Source organism: Mycena indigotica, assembly GCF_014461135.1.
Source record: "Mycena indigotica strain 171206Taipei chromosome Unknown Mind.scaff0004, whole genome shotgun sequence".
Classification (NCBI taxonomy): Eukaryota; Fungi; Basidiomycota; class Agaricomycetes; order Agaricales; family Mycenaceae; genus Mycena; species Mycena indigotica.
In genome coordinates, this window is record NW_023503003.1 from 1,412,295 (window position 1) to 1,431,923 (window position 19,629).

At 49.3% G+C, this 19,629-nt stretch overlaps 5 protein-coding genes across 5 annotated transcripts; 3 read left to right on the top strand and 2 right to left on the bottom strand.

Moving 5' to 3' along the window:
• Positions 1-216: 216 nt before the first annotated feature.
• On the top strand, positions 217-1,738 carry MIND_00424900 (uncharacterized protein; the record flags this gene model as incomplete). The annotated part of the gene is made up of 8 exons (XM_037361064.1): positions 217-257; positions 311-593; positions 640-917; positions 970-986; positions 1,184-1,243; positions 1,297-1,493; positions 1,542-1,616; positions 1,664-1,738. 8 exons carry the CDS (start codon positions 217-219, stop codon positions 1,736-1,738), a joined length of 1,026 nt encoding a protein of 341 aa, XP_037221356.1.
• Positions 1,739-6,835: 5,097 nt separating this feature from the next.
• Positions 6,836-7,895, top strand: MIND_00425000 (uncharacterized protein; the record flags this gene model as incomplete). The annotated part of the gene is made up of 4 exons (XM_037361065.1): positions 6,836-6,954; positions 7,014-7,122; positions 7,170-7,207; positions 7,262-7,895. 4 exons carry the CDS (start codon positions 6,836-6,838, stop codon positions 7,893-7,895), a joined length of 900 nt encoding a protein of 299 aa, XP_037221357.1.
• A 239-nt stretch (positions 7,896-8,134) lies between these two features.
• Positions 8,135-9,492, top strand: MIND_00425100 (Protein kinase domain-containing protein; the record flags this gene model as incomplete). The annotated part of the gene is made up of 7 exons (XM_037361066.1): positions 8,135-8,175; positions 8,226-8,406; positions 8,457-8,516; positions 8,569-8,736; positions 8,789-8,826; positions 8,874-9,192; positions 9,253-9,492. The coding sequence occupies exons 1-7, from the start codon at positions 8,159-8,161 to the stop codon at positions 9,490-9,492; spliced, it is 1,023 nt and encodes a 340-aa protein (XP_037221358.1). The 5' UTR covers positions 8,135-8,158.
• A 426-nt stretch (positions 9,493-9,918) lies between these two features.
• Positions 9,919-11,246, bottom strand: MIND_00425200 (Protein kinase domain-containing protein; the record flags this gene model as incomplete). The annotated part of the gene is made up of 5 exons (XM_037361067.1): positions 10,980-11,246; positions 10,643-10,921; positions 10,559-10,596; positions 10,194-10,512; positions 9,919-10,140 (listed from the first exon to the last, which is right to left on the bottom strand). The coding sequence occupies exons 1-5, from the start codon at positions 11,010-11,012 to the stop codon at positions 9,919-9,921; spliced, it is 891 nt and encodes a 296-aa protein (XP_037221359.1). The 5' UTR covers positions 11,013-11,246.
• A 4,719-nt stretch (positions 11,247-15,965) lies between these two features.
• On the bottom strand, positions 15,966-19,404 carry MIND_00425300 (uncharacterized protein; the record flags this gene model as incomplete). Its single annotated transcript, XM_037361068.1, has 12 exons — positions 15,966-16,235; positions 16,286-16,693; positions 16,739-17,017; positions 17,069-17,231; positions 17,275-17,451; positions 17,509-17,955; positions 18,009-18,238; positions 18,286-18,411; positions 18,621-18,693; positions 18,759-18,937; positions 18,973-19,127; positions 19,176-19,404. The coding sequence occupies 12 exons, from the start codon at positions 19,402-19,404 to the stop codon at positions 15,966-15,968; spliced, it is 2,736 nt and encodes a 911-aa protein (XP_037221360.1).
• Positions 19,405-19,629: the final 225 nt, after the last annotated feature.

Consider the following 19,629-nt stretch of genomic DNA (forward strand, 5'->3'; position numbering starts at 1 on the left):
CGGTCACGAAAAGTCATCGCAAGTTGGCGCCAACCTACCACTTGCTTGGTTTGTCACTCCTCTCCCTCCTGTTCTTTTGCTAAGGCTCGCTCTTGTAGTCGTTCATTCCCTCCAACGCGCCTTTCCGGCAACCACCCTCTTTCACCACAATGTACGTTGTGTGAAATGTTATCTCATTTTCTCTTTCTCACTCGCTACAGACAGCTCCTCGCCGCCATGTCGCATACAACCCAAAGTATTTGGGACGTTTATGAACGGTTTGTTCATAATCTTTACCCTAATCATGCATTCATTACTGATTGAGCCCCAGCGACTACCGCGACGCATGCCTCTTTGTTGAATACCCCGCCATTGATGACATTGTAACCGCAGTCATTTCTCGCCTTATGGACCCTCTTACCAGCCCTCTCGCCAATGTTCGGCTGCACCGCCTAACCACTCGACAGTGGTATGACTCGTTGCCGCCGACGATATTTCAGGCCAAGTTTCCCGTTCACCGTCTGATTCAGACAGGTGGATGGGCATTGGGCGACATCATCCAATTATCCCTAAAGAAGTCGGGCATCCACACGCTGACTGACGATGAAGTCAAGGTGCGGGGAACCATTAATTTCAGAGCTTGGCTCAACCTTATCTTAGATTGTGGTTCTTGCCCTCACCAGCGATAAAGTCATCAGTGCGCTATTGCATCTGGTGAACCCACAAGAACCAACCCCTCTCCTCGCACACATATATGGGTTTTGGCCTCCCCAGGGCGATGTCCCAAATGGTGCTCCTTTGCACGACGCCTTGGCTTGCTACGCAAGTATGACGACAAATGACAATGTCCCTCTTACTCGACAGAACCTTCTTCGCCGTCAACTTGTTAAGCTCTTCCGATCTGTCGTCCAGTGGGCTGTTGATGAGGTTGTTGACGCGTGCGTAACAACAAAATTCTATGCAGTTATCCAATAACTAACAAGATCGTAGGGGGGACCTAGTGGAACGTGAGGTACATTACGAGTTCACCTCTAGAGACTCTCGGCGCGCATGGGCGCGATTTCGTCAACAACGGTGGGTGGCGGAAGAGAGACAACTTCAAGATGAAGCCCGAGAAACCGGAGCTAGAGCACGATGGGAGGGATACAGAGGCAAGTACCACAATTCCTTCCCGTTGTTCATATGTCCTAAGTTCTTTAATCAGCAGATGTCGTTAGTGGTGGCGAGGCTGAAGAGAATCATGTACTTGTTCCGACCATGCCGAGTACGACCTCAACAACGCCTCTGCTTGATGATGATGCTGACAAATGGTCCTAGCTCCGACCCCCAATCTGCGCCCTAGTCTTCTTACTCATCCCTCTCCCGCTACCCCCAACATACGTGGTGAAGACGAAGGTGTTGCTAGCATGGAAATATCCGCGATATTGGCGCCGCTGCAGGGACTCCGGCCGAGTGGTGTTGAAGCAATCACACCTTCACGATCGTTGACTGGGAGTAAAGGCAAGATGAAGAAGGTATGATGCAACCGTCAAGACAACATGGAATAACCATTGTTCTTGCAGGAAAATCTACGACCTGTCAGCAACGTCAATACATGCGATGAGGGAGAAACAGCATCGTCGTTTACCCAGAACAAGGTTTGTGTCTTGTGGCCATCGTTGACCTTTGACCAACCATTCCTCAGAACGGTCGTGATAGCAATCGTGGCCTACGACTTGTCATTGGTTCGGTAATAAAGTCAGATACGATGTTCAAGTAGTTTTTGTAGACACACTATCCAAACCTGTACTCCATTCAAGTGTACAACCAGAGCAGCGATTATGAATGTTATATCTTGCTGGTGGACGTTGCCAAATATTAGTCCCACTCTGCCACATCATGGCAAACCAAACAATGAACAACGTGTGCGAAGTGTCCATTCCCATGATAGGCAAGCCTCGGAGGCAAAAGTCGACAGTAACCGGAGGAGGACAACACGAATCAAGACGAACACCCCTTGCAGTTCTTGACTCGCGGAGTTCAAAGTTGCTCGAGCAGGCCCAGCAGGGTGAGACCCAAGTCCCTTTTTATTATTAAGTGCATCTGGTTCCCGAATGTGAGCTTAGTCCTTGGCCATTGCCTGGTGCTAAGACTATGTGCCTAAGGCAAAATTCATGTTACATGACGCCTCCCAAAAACGAGTCAGCGAAAGTTTCGATGCTTTGCTGCCTTTTTGTAATTGCACAGTTTTTCTTTTCGTTCAAAAGTTATCAATTGTAAATGTAATTATGAATCGACCACAAGTGTAGGATCCGAAGAGTACATTGTCGCAACCCACGGCGTTGCCAGAGATTAAACTTGCGTTACGGGAAGCCAAACCATGAACAAAGGACAGGCCTTTGTCCATCCGCGTCATGGGTGATTGGGCCTCAGCGCCGAGCACAATATAGGAATGGTGAGGGTGCACCGGACGGACCAGGCCATGAGACCCGACGCGAGGACACTACCCGCGGTCCCACATTGCTCTGTTGCTCGAGATGGCGCCGAACACACCAAAGGTCGGTGGGGCTGGAGTTGCGACGTGCTCAACTTCACCAAAATCGATTGACTATCATACAAGCTATCGAGAATGTGAGCCAAAGAGATAATTGATGAGGAATTCATACAGATATAGAAAAAACTATTCCATGGCGCAACGACCTCGCATGTCCCTATGCTACCACGAAGACAACGAAGATGACGCCTCGAGTGTTGCCAAGGATTAGTGCCACATCACAAAAAACCAAACAGTGAACTGCCACTGAACAGTAGTGGTTCGTCTTCGTCATGGGTCAAGCCTCAGAGCCGAGCGCAAATGGAGGATGCATGGCAAAGATGGAATCGGTGGTCAAACGAGGTAACGGCAGACGACACCCCTGCATGTCCCCAATTTGCTGTTGCTGCTCGAGTTGGTATCAGATGCGCCGAGGTCCAAGGGGCACGAGTCGATCTTGCCATCAACGGGGGTTACAGTAGACCACAACACCTGTCGAGGTCGTGCGTCAGATATAGACGATTGTTCATCGAAGGACATACCAGATTCAGGCAGAGTTGGAGAAAGCGCATTGAATCGGTGTTATAGTCCGGAGCTGCAATGAGTCAGAACCTTGTGTGAACTATTATCGGTGATGACGAGCCTAAGCTGAGATGCGTTGCACTTCTTCTCACAACAATACGAGTCCAGGGAGGGTGAAGGATGTGAAGACAGACGAAGTCGCAACCTCGAACTATGTCGCTAGTCCGTCCACATATTGATAGGCTAAAAAAGCGACTTCGAGGTCGCGATCGCTGCTTCTCACCAACAAGGGTCTGGAACCACAACAGACAAGGTAACTGAGAATCGATTAGTGGAGGCGACGGGAATGACAAATAAACAGTCAATTAGTGAAAGTTTTGAGTCCAAAAACAAGACCCATGTAGTTGCCGAAGTACCAGCGTTAGCGGTACAGGACGAATCTACGAAGTCTTAGTCGTGAAGAAGAAACAAGGTATCGGCAGTCGGTGGATGAGGACAGGTGAAAGAAAGGATTTTATGGTTGGCAGAATCGAAGGGGCGTTCGGGGATCCTCAACACAAATACCATTGACGGGGGGATCGAGGCTATAGACTATGGTTCGGTGTCAGTATGGGTTTTGTGTTCGAAGAGGATGAGAACGGGCATACCATGCTGAACGCAAGCTGAGGTAGGTGGTGGTCAAGATGAAAGAAGCACCCGTTGTGACTCTAGTGGCGGTGGGGTCAACTAACAAGACAGAAGCGGGATAAGGAGCGGATGTTTGACTTGAACTGAAATCGAGTGTGATCGAGTCAGTCGTAGAAAAGAATCGTCAGAGGTGAGAGGTCGGAAGGAATACCAGTGCCTGTGGCCGTGGCCTTGGAACTTCGATGGGCCGGGCAGTCGGCAGAGGATGCGAAAGTCACCCATTTACAGACTTGGGACGATATTCAGTCGTCGTCGTTAGACTCAGATGCTCGAGCGGTCGGAGTCATGGTATGAAGAAGTATGTCTTCGAGACGAGAGGTACTAGGTACAAGGGCACACGAGCGAGAAAAGCACCGGCTGGACGTGCTCTCTGTTTGCTGACGCATCTGCAGAACAGGTTAGCCTGTGTTCAAAGCTGGCACTCACCACGTACTCATGTCAGCGCGGAGCAGCACAGCACGCCGCTCAAAAAAATGGCGGCCTGAACGGCACCCAAAATGTGGGGCCGGAAGGCAAACTATCACAGCGAACGGCAGTCAGTTGGCGAAATAACAACCTCGGCATGGATACACTCACTGCAACTGTACCCACTCTTGCTCATTAGGCGTAGCGCAAGCGGTTCAGAGAACGCGTCTGGACGAGACGTCGGCATCACTCAGAAGCGGAGCTGCGCGGCCCGCGTCGCGCCAGAAATCAAGGCGGTTGGGAACACGATGCCGACCCGAGTCCACGCGTTTGTTCTTGCTTATTAGGGCCAACGACAGGCCACCAGCTGCGTTAGCTTGACCGTCCATGTTTTGTGTTGGAAGAAAAGATGGTGAGCACAGCCTCATGCGGCATCGCTGACACGTGCCCGTTGACAGCGGGCTTTTGCCCCCACCAGCCGCATCGAGCTCATGCTCGAGACGGCCATAGCCGCGCTTAAAACTCAAGGCGGGCTCTTCGCGCCGCCATCAATGGCACACAAAGGGCCTTGCTACTGGCTAAAGTACTACTCGGGACCTCGCCTATCCCCATCCCGCCAGCGTCAAGTCACTCGCGCCTTGAAAGCCCACCCGACGGGTGTCATTGGATTCGCGCGGGTTGGGGCTGTTCGCGTTGTTGCGGCAAAAGCAGGTGAGTGGTGTTTGACCCAGCACCTGCGAGCTTGACGATTTCAGTAGATTAGTGGTCAGACGTCTCGGAATCCGCGGCTAGACATTATGGGCTACTGTTTGCCTTTGGCGTCAGCTTGCGGGACAGCGACGGCCGGATTTATGTAAGTATCATACAAGTGGTTCTTGACGTTGGCTTGGCGCCGTTTGCGGTGGGTTGACGGCCAAGAAGAGTGTTCATTAGGTCGAGTTAAAGTTTGGAGTTGGGGTTCTTTTCGTCGAGGTAAGTCCTCTTGCATCTGTTCTGCGAGGCTGACAGTGTTATAGCGATATTGGCGGCGCAGGGCTGATTTGGTCGCGGCGTGGTAGGGTTGCGCGGGCAGCGGCAAGACGGCCCCTTCGCAGAACTCGCCGACAACAGTCTGCTCTCCCGGTCAGTGCCTCTGGATCATTTAATGGCTGCTAGACTAACATATTCCAAGGCTTACACAACTCGGTCAATAACCATCTGGCCGCGCGTCAAGTACGAGTAAAGCTCCGGTATCGAATGGTACCCACCGACCCAAAGATGCCAACCAGATCGATACCGACAACAAGCTCGCAAGGGGATGCTGCTAATGACAATCAGAGTGGAAGTCGTGGAATCAGCCTGAAGACCCTCACGCTTCAACTCCAACCGCATCGCAAGTAAGTACCTGCGCAAGTTTGATGTTACACATGGCAAGTACACGAATACATACCTTGGCGCAGGCTTTACGAGACACCGACCGAATGAAAGCGCGGAAGAGCCTTCGATCCAAAGTCAGTACCAACTCGGAAGATCAAAAAACACGCACTTGTCGACACACTTGCGACTCACTCCAACGCAAAGGAAATCAAACCAGGAGCAGTCTAGAGGGAATAGGTCAGTTTTGGCTAATAACAACCAATGCAAGTCCACCATCACAACGAACTCGTTGTTAATGTTGACGAACTAAACAGAGAGTCGGCAAACGACGACAACAGGCAGAGGGAAAGACTGACCACAGAATGCATACGCCCAGTAGTCGTCGCACGATACCAGAGCCTGAGGCGCTAATTGCATGAGAACAGAATGAGTCGGCCACTTAACCCTATTCGCTCCGACTCTGACTGGTATGTGTCGCTGGAAATCACGTGCCATCGGTCGATAACTAATGATACTCTCTTTTTTCCAAGACTTTTTCGACTTAGACACTCCGGTATCCTGGTCCCAATCGACTTAATTGCGGCGGTTCCATGAATGTCGCCGCTCTCCCACCGTCTACAGCCGTTTTCATGCTATGTCATTCTATCCCCACGCACCAACAGTATCGCGGTCGCACAAGCTTTCCCACAAAATCCAGTCAATTGTTGCAAACGCTGTTTATTCGGTGTCTCACGGCTGCTTTTGGATAGGCTAGCCTGCTGTCATTCACCTTACCATATGCAACGAAAAGAAACAAGGCACCTGCCTCAATCAAACCTTCGACGAACAAGCAGGACTGTTGTCTGTATCATCACACCTGACTCACTGTCAACCCGTTTGGAGCGCTTCAAATTGCCTCAATTGTCCTAGACACTTCCTCCCCGGACTTGATGATCTTCCACACCCACAAACCCTGGAGCTGTCCAACCCCGTCGCCGACAATTGATTATCGTATTGACCAGCTGGAAGCCTCGTGTATCACCCACACATTAATGCTCTTCCATTCCTCAGTGCTAGATTTGGACTTCTCAGTCGGAAATACTGGTTCTATCTAGATCGTTCACGGCTGATTATTCTGGGGACGATAACTTCCACGCGGTTTATCTGATGTTTATCCCACTGGAGGCTGGCAGTTTGTAGTTGGTATTCCTTTCTATCGTACTCAGATGCGGTCCAATTGATCTATTCAAGCCCGAAAATTTATCTACTGATAAGTTTGAGTTGCATTCCAGAAATGGGTTGTTGGCGGTCGATATTGTCTAGGAACCGTCACATATGGGACTGGTCGACATATAAAAGGATTATGCAATATTCGATTTCTGCTCAAAGACCACCATGAGTGAATCCATTCGACGGAGAGCACGCAAGGCCGTCAATTCCGCGCGAGTCACCTATAACGAGAACAAACACGTCTTAGGCAGTGAGAGGGCTGCTGTGGAGGATCGGCTCCTTGCGTAGGTATTCTGAGTCCTGCTCTCCTTCGCTGTTTGACACTTGAAAACATAATGAACAGGCTTGAAGCGCGGTTCAATTTGCTGATAAACGACTACGGGGCCTCCGCCACAGAGCGTGTTTTTGAAGAGCTCATTACAACTGCGAAGACGATAAAACAAGGAGCAAAGGTTGGATTCCCCACTACATACACCCCTGTGCTCATAACCGATCTCAGTCCAGCTCTAACGAGAAGCGTAAAGCGTATGAATTGAAGTAAGCTACATTCCTCCTGAATTTCTCTCGGATAATCCTTATCAACACCCCCAGTCCTTGGAAAGCTCCAAAGGACAAATCCAGTGCCAACACTCAGCCCAATGAGCTGCATCCCGTTCATAAAGAACGTTCCTGGCACAACAAGACCAACACCCTAGATGCAGACCAGGTCCTCAGCATTACGCGGGATTCGATGATTGGTCAGGTCACGTACAACCCCCAACATTACTATGACCCCCGAAACCCTGCACACACAAACAAGTCCTCTATGTCTCAATCACACGGCGGTCGCCGCCGTCCTGCTCATAAGTACTCAGAAGAAGAGTTTGTCAATAGCCGCTTGCTTCAGAATGAGGGAGCAATGGATTCTTATAATTCTTATTACTCAGGGCAAGCAGCACCACGGGCAGGCTCGGGCCAGCCATCAAGTTCCAACCCTTATCCTGCCACCCAGGCAGGCTATTACAACTCTCAGGTCCATGCTGGGTACTACCCAAATACCGCAACAAGTCCCTACACCCAGCAGGGCTACCCTCCAGCCCAGTATTACCCACCCCCCGCACCTTCGAGTCAAGCTGGTCCTTCGCAGCAACCGGGGGGGTATCATCCTCGATTCAGTGGAAGCAGTGCAGACAGTGCTACTTGGACTGTGCAAGGGGATGCGGAAGACACTTATGAGGACCAGTGAATCCCACTCGAGAAATTTGAACGCGCTCCAGATTTCCATCTACATACTATGAGTAATGATCCATTTTACGACGTATACTTAGTAACGCGCAGCCGTTATTCACATACAGTTGTACTGTTCTTCACGTTGAAATATGAATACTAGTTGAATTGAAGTGGAGAGTCGAGACAAAGTACATAGTGGACGATGATTCAGAAGCCATACATGCAGCCTTGATACGGAAGTCACAGTGGCCACACACTTACGTTCGACTTGCAGGTATAATGTACGAGGAATTATGGTCTGTCTTTTCCCCCCTGAAACACAAAGGACGACCACTGAAATGACTAGGGCAACTCTCACTGAGCCCGAAATATGGTGGATTAAGTATCAACCTTTCCTCGCATCAAGAGGATATCAACTCCGTCAACGTTTCCAACCAGGCTGGGTCCCATCTTGGACCAAACCAGACTCAAATTTCGATCCTCTTGAAGGAAACTACTCCGACTTCGAAGACTATCATCCACTGCTGGTAAGGTCATCGTCATCCTCTCGTGGAATTCAATGATGTGACTCCTTCAGCGAGCAAATGTTCTCGATGCTATACGAATCTCAGACGGCGTCAAGGTTGTGTTGCGCCAGGTACACACCTGGACCCCAGAGTTGGGCATTGTTCAACGTCTCAATGAGCCAGAGTGTTTGCAAAATGCAAACAACCACCTCCGTTCGATTACTGGATATTGTTCCGCTACCAGATGATGACTCAATCGTTCTTATAGTCATCCCGTTCTTGAGGAGCTTCAAGAGTCCCATATTCCGACATCTTCGGGAGGTCACTGAGGCTATGGGTCAATACTTTCGTGTGCGTGTCCTGTAAAATCCCCGTTTTTGGAATAAATCACTCTTGTTGACAGGGTCTGTCGTTCTTACACGAGCACGACGTTGCACACCGGTCAGCTCAAGCTTTACTCCAGCCTTCGCGACTGAACACTCAAGTAGCGATGCATGCGCCGGAAATATGCTAATGGATGCCACGAATGTTATACCTGGTGGTTATCATTTCAGTTATAACTCATCAGAAGACGGAAATTATCACCATCGTATAAGGTGGCGGGACAGATGCGCTGTTGCCCCGGTGCAATACTACTTCATCGACTTCGGCTTGTCCTCATTCTTTCCTGAAGGCGAAGAAGCTGCACGGGATGTGGGCATATTCGGACAAGACAAAACTGTCCCTGAACTATCTGATACCGTGCCGTACAATCCCTTCAAAGTCGACATATATCAACTGGGCAATGTCTTCGTCAAGCTGTCCAAGGTTTTACACTTGTTTCCGCCTACTAGTATATCGTCACTCGTGCTAATAATCGCATCATAGAAACACCCGGCGATCTGGCGCTTTTTCTGCCCTCTGCTTGAATCGATGACTCGATCAAACCCTGACGAACGACCATCCGCCGCACACGTAGTGGTCTTGTTCGACCAAGCATGTGCCCGGATACCACCTGCCGTTTTGACGGAGAAACTCACACACATATGCGAATCCCCGTTGTACACAGACGACTCGGAGTCCGACCCCGAATACGAGCTCGTGGAAGATTCCAAGTCGGAACTTTAACCTCTGAATCCTGTTTGAAATCGAGGACTGTATATGTTTATTCAGATTCAGCTACAAATCAGTCGCTTGTCAATCTAATTCTTGGGTATCTCGCCGCTGGTTGCATGGAAATCCCTAGGTAGTGGTCCAAATCGAGTTGGAATCGAGTCCGCGAACGAGAGCGCGCCAGAGGTGGTCGACGTGTGTGTGTGGTGTTTATGACTCCAATAACCATTGAGCAAATATTTAGATGATGGCGCAGTCCCGAGTCGGACTCCGCCGGCGAATGCAACTGAGTCGTGTTTGCAGCAGACTCATTCTAGTTCAGTCGACCGACGCTTCATGTCTGACTCAGCATTGAAAGCTACTATTTGATGTGTCGACGTACAAAAAGACTATTTATTGGGCAGAACGACAGCCGCTCTCCCAAAATCAACAAGCTCGTGATCATTCAGACGTGATCTCATAGTCCAGGTCCTCCTCTTCAGAATCCGGCGAGTCTTCGTCCGCTTCATATGTCATGGGTTTCATGAGTTCGTCGGCTGGGATGTGCCCGCTCAATGCCTCGAGTTCCGTCAATGCTTCGAACGCGGTCGGTCGGGCGGTTGGGCTATCAGCGGTCATCGAACGCAACAAGGGTAGAAGATGTTGCCGATTCTCGGGATAGCGCTGAGTGATATCAATTTGAAGCAAACACGGCGCGCAACAATATCGAAACTTACGGCGAGAACTTTGAGGAATGTGTTTCCTAGTTGATAAATGTCTACTTTGAACGGATTGTGAGGAACGTCCCACTTGAATTCTGGGACTGTGCGATCCTGTCCATACCTGCCGAAGCTTGCTGCAGCTTCCACGCCTTGAGGGAAAAAGCGTGAAAGACCAAAATCAATAAAATAGTAAGCAACTGGTGCAACAGAGCATCGGTCTTTCCAGCGAAAATGGAGGCTGAAGTCGTGTTCCTCGGATTGTGGTCTGGCGAAACTGTTCCCACCTGGCACCACCCTGGATGCGTCCATCATCAAGTTCGTCCGACAAACATCGCTTGAACAGCACATCATTACAATTCTGAGACTTGAGGAAACCATACCGATGAGCTATGGAGTGGTAATGCATGAATACTAGCCCCTACAAAGTGTTACAACAATGAACCCCGGATGAGATGAGCTCACACCTGGAGGAATTGACGCAGAGCTTCGACGACCTCTTGTAAATGGCGGAAAATTGGAGAGTTGAAAACTCTGAGAAATGGGATGACAATCAGTGCAGTGTTGTCGTCATCGGGTACTGGAATAGTATCCAAAAGTAGTGCCGTCCTGTTGTGAGCGTGGTGTCGACAATTTGGAGAGTTGAGATACTGAATAAGCGACAGTTCTATGCGGCGCGTATCTACGCGCTTGAGGACGACCTTGGCACCATCCTCTACTCGTATGGCATCCAGCACCAAGTCGTTCTGCGACAAGTAAGTTGGAGTCTGGGGTTAATGAGTCATGGTCATCGAATACACGCACTAGTCCATGTCTACCGTCCTCGCTGTGCTCCATCCGTACTGTGGCCCCTGGGAGTCTCCATGACGGAGTCCAATCCGCATGATATCGACGACGGAGTTGATAGCCTCTTGATTGAAGAAATGGTTGGTGATCAATCCACCATTGCTCGTATTCAGCGCGCACACTGCAGAGAATGGGGATACTGCGGAATGCGAAGAGGCAAGCGCATACGCAAAATACTTTTCGTATGGTCCAAATGGTTGCAGAGCTTGATCCACCATACAGTGCACCAAGTCACTTCTCACTTGACAGCCTGATGTAAATTCACCCCCCAAAATATTTTGCCATTTTCATTTTTTCCTTTTCTTGGATGGTCTCAGAAACATGTGTAATGAGTTTCTGGAGTCTCTAGCCATCTACTGATAAAATATCTAAGCGAACGGACAAGGATTAAGCTTTATGACCCCCAGAAAAGTGAAACATTGTGGGAATTTCACTGATGGCAGGGTCAAATCATGACAGATCACCTCAGAGATCATCAGGATTGACTTTTCAAGGCTTACTGATATTGTTCTGGGCGGTAAGATGGCAAAAATCACTGTTCCAATAAGGGAAGGAAGTGTCACATCGTGTGACATGTCACTGCATTTCCACCAGAGTTTGCATCCTGGTGCCCCAGATCTTCTATCTGGCATCTAATTTTAGACTTTAGCTACACCTTAGACTACAGCAGGCTAATAAATGGCTCAAATTCTCTTAAATATACTTTTTTTTCTTGGAAAACCCTTGAAAAAGTGAAACACCGTGGGAAAATCTTTAGAAAAGACGTAAATCGTCATATTCTGGGGCTCTGAGTTTGACAAAAATAGCCAGAAAATCTACAAAAATTTCCTTGGCCCTACAAGTCAGCCTAAGAGAGGTGACTTGGTGCACTGTAGTAGAAGGAAGAAAGAACAGTGTGACAGTGTCAACAAATCGCTTGGAAAAAACAGAAAATCCTTTTTACTCGTAATCAATTGTTATCGTAAGCACGATTTGTATTTTCAAAGGACAATCCACAACAATACTGAGAGATACAAGTACAAGGCCGAACAGGCCAGATCATCGAAATGTCGTGAGCAACGCCGTAGCACATCCTTTCCCCTTGGCTTTCCTTTACCCTATATGTCACGGTATTCAAGTCCTCCCTCATCATCTTCTTCCGGGTCCTCGTTCAAGCTAACATCGTGGTGCGCAGAGGTCGAACCGGATCTTCGGGAAGATCGCCGCGAGCGCCTAAACACTAGGTGAGCTATGCTCCGCATACTTACTCAGTACGGGATTGCAGGACTTACCGAGAGCTTTGATCGTCGCTGTGACTGTTTCTAGTGGAAGATGACCCAGAACTGAACATCATCAGGATACATTGAGCCCACACCAAAGCCAGACGAACTGGTTGCTGCTTCTGCTATACAATTCTTGACGCGGCCTGCGATGCTCGTCAGTAAGTATCGGAAACAGGAGGTAAATCAAGGACTGACCCGCCGAAAGTATACTGAGAATCAGCCTGCGACTTTGTCCGTTGGTGATGTGATGGTCCCGTAGATTGAACGGACGCCCTAAAGATGGCGATGAGAGCTAAGTTTAAGAGCGGTACATAAATGCTCACTGGCGAGCATGCGTTCCTCTGGATGAGCTTGAAGCATCGACACTAAAATTGAAATAAATGGTGGGAAATACTTATGAGCACTGTAGGAACTTACTGTCCAGTCTGTGCTTCAGTACTGTGTCTAGGATGTTTGAGATAAGTAAGGCCATGACAATCGCTGTGCTAGTACGTACCTGGACCCTGATCCTGACGATTGATCTTGCCGTAGTGGCGGTGGCAGGCTGCCCATCACCCTGTAAGGGTCCATGGACTGATAGCTAGAGAACTGGTGAGTGACATGAAAGATTGCCAAAATAAGTACGTACCTGGACTCTGATCCTGACGATTGATCTTGCCGTAGTGGCGGTGGCAGGCTCCTGGAAGGGTCCATGGACTGGTAGCTAGAGAACTGGTGAGTGACATGAAAGATTTCCAAAATATATTCACTGTCTAATTGCTTCCTCGCGAATGGGAACCAGTGCTGGGGGAATTGCAGCAGAAGTCGGAGTTCGACCTGGAGGGGGATATAGAGACAAGTCAGTCGAACTGCCACGACTGCCACGGGGAACAATGCGTTGGGTATCGAACAAGGCGGTAGGTACCGGTTTGCGCGGGCATCACCGAAGGAGGCGGCAGCATGTATACACTGCCAGTGCCATTGTCCCCATGCATAACCGGTATTGACGGATTGGATCGGAGTTGTGTTGGATTCGGCATTTGACTCGGATTTGAGGGGATAGACAGTTGTGGGGTGGAGAAACTGTGACGGGGTGCAGCATAGACTTGGGAAGGCGCTTGATCGCGATGCGAAGAGTGAGGTGGTCCGCGTTCCCCTGGCTGCGCAGACATGGCCGAATGAGAAGATCGTTGACGAAGAGCATTTGGAGGCGACGGCATTTGCATCCAGGACCCAGATGGGGGAGCATACTGATCGTGTGCCGTGTGCTGGGTACCTAAAGGCAAAAGTGAGCTGTGACTATCTTTCCAGAAACTGGAATCGAAACCGAATGGGGCATTGTAACCTGCTAAAACCGACAATGGCGCGGTGTTGCTTCTCTGAGGCGCGCGACTGTGATGACCCGATCCCGGGCCGCCTCCCATAGTGTTTGACGCAACGTGAGCGGGTTGTCCAGACACGGTTTGTTTGCTAGAACTATCTAAGTGTCAGTAACTTAGTTCGTATAAGTAGACAACCAAAAACGCACCGAGTACCGCCTTCTTTCTGAGAGCTTGAATCCGACTACAGCACGTCTTATTAGAGCGGCACTTTGAGCATACAGGGGCCAGATAACTTGCCTTGATACGATGCCGGAGCTTGTACATTTTCTTCGCAAGTATTTGCTTCTCGATATCACTCAAGGTGTCCTTCTGCTGGAAGTTCGAGCACAAACTGGAAAAAGGGTTATTTCTTGGGCAGAAGTTGAGGACCAAGAGATATACTCATAGTAGTCGTCCACGTTGTGTTGGCCAGACTGGCCGATAAGTCCGTGCTGCCAAAGAAGATCCAGTTTATTCTTTTCGTGATCAAGGTCAAATTTCATTGGCAATCCTATAGCCCTGAGGAATGTGTTAGCCATGACGAGGGATTCCGCGATGAAAGTGCTGTTGGAGTAGTTGGCAACGGTCCATTTACTTATATGCTGGGGTGATCTCCATTTGGACACAGGAACAGGAAGCATTTATTTCTGCGAAACAGGAATGCCATATCGGTTGAGGACTGATTCTGAATTTGGTGTCAAGATCTCTCACCTTTGCGTGATTCGAATTGCAAACAAGGCATGATATCCGCAATGCATTCTGACCGGCGTGTGCGTCTATCAAAAAGTAAGGCAGGCACCCCAAGTTGACGAGAATGCCCAGACTCGTAATGACTGACGAAGAACGACGGCCATAGAACGGCTGAAGAAATCAATGGAGAGGGCTTCCAGGAATGGAATGTCTATCTTTCGGATATCTTGCACGAATCAACAGCACAATGGAAGTTCTCCAGCGGGGATCCAGAAATCTGTCAATCTTAGGCCGCTTTGTTGAGGAGTAATTCAATCGCCAGCGTGTTCGAGCTCCAGCCATAAACACGAGACTATTGCTTGTTGCAGAAAGAGATGGAATCGCTGGGCAGCTAAATATATGAAGAGTTTTGTCCAAGTTGACCATGACTGAAAAGGTGACGCTACACACGAAGAACAACACAAGCCTCCGCAACCAATCAGTTTATTGTGGCAAGGAGTCGTGGTGGCCACACACCAAAAACCAGAACAGCCAGGAGGCCATGAGTGTGCTGTACAGAGCGTCAAAAAGAAGTCCGTCACACAGGATATCTTGAGAGTTTTTCGTAAGGCCTGAGTCAAGGTTGAAGAATCGGTGAGATATTTGATTAAAAGCCCGGAATTTTCCGTACTAGTAGTGCTTTCAGAGTCATCCATACCAAATTCATACAGACTGAGACACTGGGACGATACGCGGCAGGAATCCCGGGACCAGCACGAGGCGCCTTCTACTGTTGGTGCGTGAGAGCATTGAGCATGCGCGTGTTCGTGCTGTGTGTGTGTGTGCGTGTGCGGAAAGATAACCACGTTGGGGGACGCGGCGGTAGTGAGTCGCAAGTGTGGTTCAAGTTCAAGAGGACCCCTGATTATCCCCCAAGAGGTAGGATTCTGAAATCGGTGAAATGAAAAATTTGTCCGCGTTTTTTGGACGCCAAACGCATATCGTTTTGTCCGGATTTTGATCCGACCTACCCCGAAGGTGAAAAATTTGTCCGGATTCGCATCCGACCTTGACAAAAAGCGCTAAATTAGTGAAAGTTAGCCGAGAAAAGGTGGAATTATAGCTAAAGAACAGTTTTTCAGGCTCTGATAGCCGTTATGTGCCACCTGATTTTTTCTTAAATGTGGTCTATTTCAATGTGAATTGCCCACCAAACTGACCCAACTGAGGAAAATTTGTCCGGACTTGGTTCCGACCTGTCTAAGGGTAAAATCTCTTGTCCGGACTTTGGTTCTAACTTTTTTGGCTCCAACCCGATTTTTGTCCGGATTCTGGTCAAACCTAGGTTGAAATTTTCCAAAATCTGTCCGGATTTTGGTATCCTACCTCTTGGGGCATAATCAGGGGTCCTAGTTCAAGCAGGTTCAAGCACTGCGAATGGTCACACATTGGTCACGTTCCAACGTGAACACTTATTCGAGCAATAAGTATTCGAGAGAGCCTCCATCTCATAGGGTTTTTCACAGAAATGCTTAATAGTACATACTGTAGTAAAATAATACATAGGAATGTTATCTATGGCCATGTATTAAAGAGCCGCATTGCCCCGCTATAATCAGATCTATTGAAGCCCCGGAAATATACATCTTCAACATGGTCTTGATTCTACCGAGTCAGGTCAACAACAGCTGCCCTCCCAGCCTAGTAGCGAGATCGTGGTCGTCGTCAGACGTTATCTCGTGGTACAAATCCTCCTCTTCCGTGTCTGGCGAGTCATAATCTCGTTCGTATTCCATGGATTTGACGAGTTCGGGTTCGGGGATATGCTCACTCAGTGCCTCTAACTCCGTTAACGCTTCCAGCGCGGTGGGCCGTGCATTTGGGTCGTTCGCTGTCATTGTGCGCAACAAGGGCAGCAAATGTTCGCGGTTTTCGGGAAAGCGCTAAGTAGATAAAGTTCAAGCAGATGCAGTACACCAAAGTAGACACTTACAGTGAGCACTTTGAGGAAGGTATTGCCCAATTGATAAATGTCCACTTTAAACGGATTGTGGGGTACCTCCCATTTGAATTCCGGAACGGTGCGGTCCTGCCCGTACCTACCAAAGTTGAACGCAGTTTCCACGCCACCTGGAAAATAGCGAGAAAGCCCGAAGTCAATGAAATAATAGGCAATCGGTGCAACAGAACATCGGTCTCTCCAGCGAAATCGAAGACTGAGATTGCTCTCTTGGGTGCTAGGATCGTCGAAATGGCTGCCGCCGGGCACTACCTTGGATGCGTCCATCATCAAGTTCGTCCGACAAACATCGCTTTCAAAGTAGATGAGTAATGTACTCCTTCCGAGCTTGGAGAAGCCATACCGGTGGGCTATAAAGTGAGAATGCATGAATACCAGTCCCTGAGGAGTGTTAACATGTAGATATAACATGAAATGAGCTCACACCTGCAAAAATTGACGCAGAGCTTCGATGACCTCTTGTAAATGGCGAAAAATAGGAGAGTTGAACACTCTGAGGAACGGCATGACAATCAATATGGTGTTATCATCGTCAGGTATCGGAATGGTATCCAAAAGCAGCGCCGTTCTGTTGTGAGCGTGGTGTCGAACATTCGGAGAGTTGAGGTACTGGACAACGGACAATTCTTCATCACGCGTGTCTACGCGCTTGAGCACAACCTTGGTACCATCCGCTATCCGTATAGCGTCCAAGACCAACGAGTTCTGTGGGCAGTTGAGCGTCGACTCATTTCGGAAAATGGCATGGGAACAAACCAATCCGTGTACCGAGTCCTCAGAGTGCACCTTGGACACGGTAGCTCCGGGAAGCTGCCAGGAAGGGATCCAATCTGCATAATAACGTCGACGAAGTTGGTAGCCTATCGATAATAGGAACGGTTGGTGATTGATCCACCATTGTTCACTTGGGACGCGAGTACTGTCCAAAATCGAAGTGAAGCAGCGTGGAAATCGATGAGCACATACGACCAGTAGTCCCTGTGCTGATTGGGCACCCCTGTTGTAGGCTTTTCCATGAGATGAAGTTGAGATATTGAAGACGAATCGAAGTGTGTGTGCGTACGTAAGCAACTGTCTGTGTGGTCCTTCGCAGTGATGGAGTTCCACTGCGCTCTCTCCTATCCCCTTTAAGCTCAAAGCTACAGCGTCTCGGAAATACTAGCACTCAGCTCGACGACATTTGGGTAGTCATTCACATTGTCTTATGCGCATTACAGAAGTACAGAAACATCGTATTTCTACAGGTCAAAGAAAGAGAATTCCGGTGTGTAATCGTATCAAAATATCGTCGCAAGTGCCCCATCGTCTCCACCACCACCACCCCAAGCCCCACCACCCCCCGCGAATTAAGCCCAGGCCCGTTCTTCCCGAACGTGAAACCAACCCAGACGCCCCGTCCAAACGTATCATCCTTCTCCTTGACCGCATCTACGTTCCGTTGCTTCTCCTTCACCTCCGCGTACTTGGCCATGTCCTCTAAGCTTGTAAAGTCGTCGTAGTAACCGGTGTCGATTTCCGAGTCGAGCGCTGGAACAAAAGGCGCCTCTACTCCGCGCAAGTCATCCCATTGCACACCATCAAAGAAAGGGTGGACACGAATTTGCTCGAGTGAAGTAAGTCGGGAGGAGGAATGGGCAATAAGGCTGGTAGTTAGACGTTAGACCAGGAGCTACAACAACTCTAAACGGGCACAAACCAAGTAACAGCGTCCCAAGCAACGTCCGTAAGATTGAAAATAAGGTCTTCTGGCTTGTCGTACTCCGGGCGGCGTAAAACTGTCTGCCAGTTCTTGAGATTGGTCCACGTTTCGTCCGCAGTGCTGCCGCTAAATGGCGGGAAGCCTGCGAGGAACTCGAACAAGATGCACCCTAGAGACCAGTAGTCGACCGAGAGGTTATATGGTTTGCCGCGAAGAACCTCAGGCGCCTTGATGAAGACTTTAAGCACGAATCAACTGCCTTAGTACCACCAACCATGTAATCAGGTGATCCAACGATGGAGTCTGCATAGCGCGCGTCTTCATTGCGAATCGAGCGATATATGGACCGACGTTCGATAGTCGATCGGTGCACAATCTGATTATCTTTGACCTTGTCGAGCTGTCAAACGACGTGTAAATAACTCGAATGTGGATATGACGAAATGTGGAACGACAGATATGTTACATATAGAGCAGAAACAGTCGGATTACCGGTCCTAAATCAGGAAGTATCGCGGAGTTGCGCCTCGCAAAAAAGCATGCATAATATTGACGAGGTTTTACGCAATACTGTCTTGACCAAGAGACGTGCAAACGTCGAACTCGTACTGTGCTGTCGAACGACAGTTCCAATGCATGCAGTATCAGCCCACCATGCTGCGTTTCCGTCCCCTTAGCCGGACTATTGAATGGAATAAATAAAAAACGTGGGGGAACGATCGACTGCGAAGCTCACCGTCATCTAACCGCTTGCTGACCGCCATCCACTCCTTTCCCATGCCTTGCTCATATGCTTTTAGCACCGATGCAAAAAGTGGTTCTGATTCGGGGTGTGTCGAGGCAAATGCGCGTTCGAGGACGTATAGGTCGACTGCCTTGTCTTCGACGAGTGCTGAATGGTAGGATAAACCGAAATCGATTAGCACCTGCGATAAAAATTAGATCACATTGGCGCTGGCACGAAGTTACTCGCGAGCTGTGTCGGGAATGTGGAGTCGTATGAACTGTAGGAGTGAGGATGGCGAAGCATCATGTTGGAAGTCGTCAAATCGCCGTGAATCACGTCGGCAAGATGAAGTTTGGCGAGCTCGCGCCCTATCATGCCCATGAGCGTGTCTACAGAAAGTTGAACTCTTGTGATATAGAAAGAGAGAGCCGACAGACCTACAGAGATTCCATACTCCTCCAGGGCCGAATTTATGTCAGGTGTGTCTTCGTCGTCTTCTTCTGGCGTGCCTCCCGGGAGAAGTTTCCGTACACTCAGCCCGTCAATCCACTCAATTCCCAAAGCACCTTCTGCCGCATCGACCATTCGCAGACCAGGCACATTTACTCCTGCGCTTGTTCTCGTTGAAATGGTTGAAGCACTCGATTGCCTGCCTACCGAAGACATTTCAACAGCGCTCTCGCCTCCCCTGTCACTCTGGAGCGGGTGAGTGAGCTGTCGAGCGATGGATGGCGATATCCCTTTTGGAATCGATGCTTTAGCAAGATTGGCGGCTCGCTGTCGTCCGAAGATAAACGAGCTTTGTAGACTTTCTTGATGGCCGAATCAGACGAGAAATAGCGGTGGGGAAGTTGCACTTGCGGCTTCTGCGCCCTGAGAGATGAGTGTCGA